This window comes from Oryx dammah, unplaced genomic scaffold, assembly GCF_014754425.2.
Source record: "Oryx dammah isolate SB20612 unplaced genomic scaffold, SCBI_Odam_1.1 HiC_scaffold_11, whole genome shotgun sequence".
NCBI classification, from domain to species: domain Eukaryota; kingdom Metazoa; phylum Chordata; class Mammalia; order Artiodactyla; family Bovidae; genus Oryx; species Oryx dammah.
In genome coordinates this window covers 46,196,309-46,204,243 of record NW_024070195.1, presented here as the reverse complement: position 1 = coordinate 46,204,243, position 7,935 = coordinate 46,196,309, and the positions used below count along the sequence as shown (strand labels likewise).

At 36.1% G+C, this 7,935-nt stretch overlaps 1 protein-coding gene across 1 annotated transcript in view; it reads left to right on the top strand.

The window, feature by feature from the left end:
• The first annotated feature begins 218 nt into the window (after window positions 1-218).
• Window positions 219-7,935, top strand: part of BMP5 (bone morphogenetic protein 5) — a 145,751-nt gene continuing 138,034 nt past the window's right edge. Inside the window, exon 1 of the mRNA XM_040249186.1 lies at window positions 219-1,460. Coding sequence (XP_040105120.1) covers window positions 971-1,460 — 490 coding nt within the window. The 5' untranslated portion in view covers window positions 219-970. The remainder of the gene's footprint in view (window positions 1,461-7,935) is intronic.

Below are 7,935 nucleotides of genomic sequence, written 5' to 3'. Positions count from 1 at the left end.
TCCTCTATAAAACTGGTGACCAAATTTTCAGTCTGCTGCTTGAAAACTGGCTTCCCCCCACTAGAACTTACATGCTCCATGCATCCCTGTGCTGTGTGAGATGTGTGTCTATGAAATTGTGAAAATGGAGGCTTTTCTGGTAGCAAAGGGGTTAAGTTCTTTTTGCTTTACCAGTTTCAAATTACAATGAGAAGCCTCTTCTTTCCCAGCAGGGTTGTGCTTACATTACTCTTTAGATCTCCCTTGAAGAGGGCTGGTATATTTGTGTCTGCTGGAGGTGGAATTAACACTAAGAAGGAGAAAGAGAGTGAAGGGACTTACAGGAAGGTTTGCAAGTAAATTCAGGAAAACACATTGACTTGAATAGTACAACCTTGAGTCTTGTTTTACACTAAGACGACACAAAAGATGTTAAAGTTATCACCAAGCTGCCGGACAAATATATATTCCAACACCAAGGTGCAGATCAGCATAGATCTGTGATTCAGAAATCAGGATTTATCTTGGAAAGAGCTCAAGGGTTGAGAAGAACTCAAGAGCAAGTGAAGATCACTGTGGAAACTACAGTTTACTAGAAGATCAACTTTCGTTCATTCCAATACCAAAGGCCTGATTATCATATACTGATATAGGAATGCATAGGTCATCTGATCAAATAATATTAGCTGCCTTCTGCTCCATCCATGCAGCAAAAGCTCTTAACAACTGTGGATAATTGGAAATTCGAGTTTCAGCTTTCTTAGAAATAACTACTCTTGACATATTTCAAAATACTGAAAATAGAGCAGGAAAATCAGTGAGGATGTGTGTTCAGAAATGTCACTCTCACTTCAGAAATGAAGAATAGGTAAATTTGTTTTTCAGCTACTGGAAAAATATACCTCCTAAGAACTTAGAATTTTTTTTTTTTTTTTTTTCTGGTAAGAGCACAAGAAGGACTAAAAATATCAACTTCTGCTTTTGGACAAAAATGCATCTGACTGTATTTTTACTTAGGGGTATTGTGGGTTTCCTCTGGAGCTGCTGGGTTCTAGTGGGTTCTGCGAAAGGAAGTTTGGGAGACAATCATGTTCACTCCAGTTTTATTTATAGAAGACTACGGAACCACGAACGACGGGAAATACAGAGAGAAATTCTCTCTATCTTGGGTTTGCCTCACAGACCCAGACCATTTTCACCTGGAAAACAGGCTTCCTCTGCACCTCTCTTTATGCTGGACCTGTACAACGCCATGGCCAGTGAGGAGAACCCCGAGGAGCTGGAGTACTCCGTGAGGGCGCCCCTGGCTGCAGACTCCCGGGGATCCAGGAAGGGCTCCCCAGCCTCTCCCAATGGGTACCCTCGCCGCATCCAGTTGTCTCGAGCGTCTCCCCTGACCACCCAGAGTCCTCCGCTAGCCAGCCTACACGATGCCAACTTTCTGAATGATGCTGACATGGTCATGAGCTTTGTCAATTTAGGTATGTTGTTCATTTATTTGTTAATCTGTGTTATTGCAACGTGGACGTTTTCCTAATGGCTAAGTAGCTGCTTGGTAGGTGGTCATGTTTATGTAAAGTCATTTTCTATAACTCTCCTCTCCAGCTTCTGTTTCCTTTTTTTTCGTTGATGTAATATAAGATTTTGCTTTAGGCAACAGAGTCATATGTACAGATATATATTAATATAAATAGTTAAAATTAAACATGTGGTTTGGGTAGATTTGGGTCTTTTCACATCTTGTTAAAATTTCAATTTTGTTTAAATGTATGAATAAATAGGCAATAGTCTAAAGAATTTATGAGGACAGCTAATCTATGGGCCAAATAATAATAATGCAGGTATTTACAGATGGAAAGGTAAAAGTGACATTCTGAGCCTTTTTTTTTTTGGTTAGTAATTTAAAAAGCATATAAATGTAACTTAAATGCCACTTAAGAACTCTCATTTCAGGGCAGAAACTACTGTGAAAATATTGATGTGAAACTAATTAGGATCAAATAATATTATAAAAGATTACTATCAGAGACTTTCAGGGACAGATTCTGAAATTCTGTGAAAAATATTTTGGAAAAGAATTTTCAATCTAACATTTTTTTACTAGAATGATTAAAATACATCATACTTACTTGATTTTTTTCAGAGGCAAGAGAAATGTAAAACATGCTATGATGGTCTTTACCTATGTAAAACTTTCCTTGTCATATAAGATAAAAATATGTCAATCAAAAAATTATTTAATTAACATAATTCTTAGAGAATAATTTTTAAATTATATTTTACTGAGTGCTGATACTGACAATACCAAAAAATTGATCTTGGCAATATCAAATGATAAATTAATGCCTTGTTTTCATCTGCCATATTATTAAAGAGTCTTCACTTTAAAATGATTTTACAAGGGCTGTGATTTTCCTTAAATTTTTTGGTAGCCACTGAAGGTAAAAGTTTGCTATCTTTAGACTCTAAAAAAAGAAACTAAATAGAATCAACAAATGTAATCAATTCTTAATGTTAGAGTGTTTAAAACTTTGTTTTAAAGTGCAATCTGCTTGGAGTTAAAATTGACATGTTCTATTAGACACGTAATTAAAAACTTCCTCATATATCAAAAAAATATTCTTTGAAAAGTCAGATAGCAACAAATCTTAATGACACATGAAGCTTTTATAATATGTGTTGCTTAATATGCCCCGTTCAATTGCTCTGAGCAATCCTAGTAGGAAAGATAAGGTGCCTGATAAATCATATGTTTCACGTTATGAGACAAAGCTCTCATTATAAGCTGTAGTAAGTCATTGGTGGTTGCCTTAATCAAGTGTCCTGGGGGCCTTTTCTTCTCTATGTAATTAACAGGTTCCGTTTGGAACTTTCAAGCCATCAAAATATGTCTTAATTTTAAATTAGTTTGATTGCTTTTTCCTCATAGGAGTGACATGCAAATATGACTCATAGTATATTTGACTTTGTAGCAATTTCTCAAGATTATTCAATAACTTAACTTTCTTTTTAACATTTTTATAGAAAAAGTACAATCTAGCATGATCTACATATTCATAAATCACTGAAAAAGCAGTGATTATTTTATTGATTTATAAAACAATAGTTAAGTCTTGAATCTGTCCTAGTAATATATTATATTACAATTGAATACTTTGATCATTCACCAGAGAAGTGTATTTGTTTTTTGAGAAAGGAATGAAATACTATTTTTGAACCCTTGTTCCATTGCTTTTTATAAATTTACATAGAATAAGAAAGCCAACAATAATAATAAACAGTTTTATTCAGGGACTTCTGGGACCATTTTTATCATTAAAGCATATTTATATTTTTAGATCAATAAAATTTTCATTACTTGGATTATAATTACAGAGTAGTAAATTAATTATGTTATGAAATATAAGTATTAATTTTACACTAAAGAAACAATACTAGGTATGAGTTTCAGAAAATGTTTATATGTTTATTCATATCATGCTTAACTTGCTGAGTAGTGATTTATCTTAAATAATAAACTGTGTTGCTTTTTCTTTAAAAATTCCAAACTAAATGTCTCACATGAAATTATTGACTAATTAATTGTGATACTAAGTGAGTTTTTCCTAGGAGTCTCTGAGGAAAATTAAACCACAATTTTATTTTATTCTCTTTAGACCATGCCTTCTAACGCAGCCAAAGCTTGCATTCAATCACTACTTAGTAAAAACCTTTGACTCCTGTATTTCTTCCATAATAAAACAGGTCAAAGCATACTTATTCAGTGTTTCTTACGGTAACATTAATTAACAAAGACTCAAGAGGATTTTATTTTTTTAGTGTCTTTAAAGATATGTATAGAGTGGAGACTGAGGGCAAATGATCAAATTAGCAAGAGGCAAGGGATTTGTATTGAGGAAGCCACCTGATATTTAAATACGTGAAAAGAATCTGTTGACATTTCCCATAATAAGTTGAATTATATAAAAAGGATCTAGTAGCATCCTTGTTATTTATGCTTGCCTGGGTCATTTTCAAGTTACATAATGGATTTTCTACAATTATCTTGTTATTTAGAAACACTTTTTTTTTTCCAACATAAGTTTTGCTCCCCAAGAACAATTAAATTTAATTCAAACTGTGATTAATTTTATGTTCATAAGCAGAAAACAGATTGGAAATTACTAGAAGGAAAACATAAAATGTGAATAAGTTGCCTCAAGGGCAATGTAATAACTAAATATGAAATTAAACACATTATTCTATTCTGACGTTTAAATTATTTTTTGTGATTTGTTCACTTTGAAGAAACAATATTAATTATTGATTGTGTGAAGAGAAACTTTCCACATAATTTTATTCATTATTCTTAGGCCAACTTTTGCCAGTCTCCTAGTCAACAGCTTTTACAGATTGATTTCTCTGTTTTGTCCTTAAAGCTATTTAATATCAGTGGAATTTTGCATACTCAATTCCACATTATTTTGTTAGTAACAAAAACATCATTCTGGTAATTTTTTTTTAGCTATCACTTTTTCAAAAATGTTAAGGGTTAGTTTATATATCAAATATCTTTGCAAATGAAAGGAATAATTAGGTAGCTTGTTTGCAATATTTGAGTACATCTCTTGTTCACATAAAGATAAACAAGCAGTGTATTCCTAAGACCTTTTAGTTAGAAACTAACTTCACTTGATTACTTGGTTCCCGTATAATTAAAATGATGTAACATTTGTAGACATTTCAGAGGAAAGTACAGAAAACAGCAGATACAGGAAATTCACTTTAATATTACTCTCTGTCTGCATGTAGTTCCCTGATAAAGAACTTTAGGTTTATTAATGGGCTTTGATCAGTTGGCTTGGGGTCAAATCCTTAGGTACAACTCACGAATGTAAACTCATTCTCATGCATAAAAGTATGAAAATGTGGTGCTGACATTTTTTTTTTGTTTGTATTTTATAACAACATGTTTAGCATGTTAAGGTATGAAACAGAAAAATAGTTTCACAATTTTAAATGAAAGCCTTCTCCCTTACTCTCCCCAATCATTAAACTCTCCTGGTACTGGAAGAAAAAAATGTGCTTATACTCTCAGTTGACAGATTTGAAAGACATCATTGATATTTATTGTTGGTTTTGGCTGACTCAAGTGCCCAGTGGAGAGGAATTTATACACAGATCTACCTAAAGAAGCCTATCTATGTAGTCCCTCCAACAGGGTTATTAACACTTGTGTAACATAAACACACCTATAAACACACGCAAGTTTTTTGGTTTTTTGTTTTTTTTTTTAGGAAGGGGGGATGGGAGGAAAAAATATCTAAAACCATTATAGTACATATTCAAGGTTTATGCCTGGAAAAACAAACGCAAATATCGGGTGAAATAGTTTTTCCCCACTTGTCACTTTTGAAAAGAAGTTGCTGAGGGTGGAGACCTTTATCTTTCTTCTCCGTGAACTCTTGGCATTCTTGACCATGCCCCAGGGGGGTACCCTGTTCTTCTCTAATGCTACGTCCTTGTTGATGGACTTCATGGCTGTAGAGATAATTATAACCATAGTTTAATTAGAAGTGTTTTGCAGGTTTGAATGGTCACTCACAAATTGCTAGTTTTAGAAGTTTGATCAGGAGTCCCGGCTGGAGAGAAGGTATTGACATGACGACACACTCTGGAAGGGCTTGGGGCGGCTCACCCGCCGCCTCCAGCTCCTTCCTTTGCATCTTTCCATTTCTGCAGTACCACCGCCCTCTTCTTTGCCTCCCCCTCCCCTACCCCCGTCTTTCGGCCTTTCCCCTGGAGTTCTAGGGCCTCTCCAGTTCCAGGCTGTCTTGGCATCCCTCTCCTCACTGCCCCACCTCTCCTGGGGTCTGCCTTTGGTCCTTCTTTCTTCATGGCTGGAGGCTTAGATGAGCTGAAAATCAATTTGTCACAGCTCCATAATTGAGGTACAGTCTCCTGTTTTCTCTCTCCTGGAGAAGGAAAAGGATACTAAGGGCCCATGGCAGCCTCCGTGCATCAGGAGCAAAGCTCCCCAGGGCATCGGAACCTCTCCAGCAGGCTGTTGAGGCCACTTTAATTGCTTATCTACCATTCCCATTCTTCCTGGCCTCCTCACTTCTCCCTGAATATCTCCTGGACTATATTTAATTGTTTGTGCCTCTCCTAATTTATAACACTATTAAAATTTAAAAGGGGGAAATTCAAGGACAAGTGTTACAAAAGGGAAAAACCGCATCACTGAACAAAAATCACGCTCATCAAAAATGCAAGTCGTTTTTGAGTTAGAAAACCCTTCGACTGATAGAATTTTTATGGAATACTCGTCGCAGGTCTGTGAAGAGTGATGGTTTCCTTTTTTAAGTTGAGGATAGATGTTGAGAAAATATAAAGAGATCAAGAATAAACTGGTGGAGTCAGGGAATAGGGAGGATGAGACGGAGACAGAAAAAAGTATTTTTCTAAAGCCCTCTAAAGGAGGAAAATGAATGGAATGAGTGTGAGGGGCCGCCTCTGGGCCTCGCAGGTGGAGACTGTGGGGAAACCCTCCGTCCGCCTCATCCTGAGATGGCAGCTCACGCCACATCCTCAACCGCATCAGCTCCGGGGGAAGCCCTTTCATCCTTGCAGACTGAAATACTGAAATACCGGAGCGGTGCGGAGGGAGGGGGCACTCAGGGTGTGTGTAGAAGGAGCACACAGACGGGCCACTCACATTTGCAGTCATAAATAATGTAGTAACTCAGCTTGAAAAAACCACAGGTTCAAGGAAGAGGCTTCCCTGACGCAGAGAGGGGCTGAGATCAGAGGAGCCACTGAAAGGGTGGGAGGGAGACAATGCGTCCCTTGTTCTAGGGAATATTTATGAGTGCTTCTTTGCACCTTCAGTTCATATTTTATTGGCCGGGCTGTGGGGTTTCCCCATTTGCTCATCCCTTAAAATAATACCCTTGGCTAAGATAGCCTTTAAAATACACCAGTTAGTCCTGACAACTGGCTCATTTATTCGGGGAGAGGGAAAGGGAGCTGCTGATATGTCCATGTCTGATGGGAATGTTTAAGATCCAGTCGTGGATCTTAAAATTATGACTCAGATAAAAATCGTAGTGGGAGTATTCACCTGCCATTTTCAGAGATGTTTACAAGAATCTGTGGAACGAAATAGTAACCCAGGTTTGTGACAGTCTTGTTTTAACGGCTGTGATAAAATCGATAATATAATAATGTCTTATAGAAACAAAATCTGTTGAAAAGTACAATGTTCAAAATGAAAAAAAAAATCATTTGTAAGTTAGTAAAAAGCCTGCTTAGTGGTTTGCAGAGAAAAGGAAATAACAAACCTTCATAACCAAAGAGAACACATATACTATACTTGGAAAGCAGTGAACTACCCACCTATTGTAGAAAATGTAGAAACCCAGATCTTGTATAAAGTTGAATTGTTTGGTTGGTATAGAAATTAAACCAAGGTTTAATTATTTTATAATTTCTAAGATGATGAAGATCCTTGGCTTCACAATGATGTGTCCTTTCACCCTATTTTCCCTAAACAAGGCAGTCTGGGGAACTGCATTACAAAAAGAATGCTGCGTTTTAGAAATAAATCCATCTAATTACATTATATCTTACATATTGTGTTTATTTAACTTCTTTCTGGAAGTAAAGAACAACTTTTATTGTGCTTGTGGTTTAATCGCTTTCTTGAAGTTGTTTGCAATAAAGAAAATAGTTTAAAGAGGTCAGATGCAAATCTCATTTAGATTTTATGCAGGCCTAGAAGACATGTCAACGTTAAAAGATTTATTAACGTTTACAAACCCCTTCAGCTATGCTGTCTTGATATGAGAAATTCAATATTATTTGTTGTGCACAGATTTCCTGTCCTTAGTGTAACTTTGTGATTAGCCTTCCTATGCAGGGAGATGGAGTCTATTTGCAGAATCCTAAAGTCCATGGTATATTACTGCTCAAACA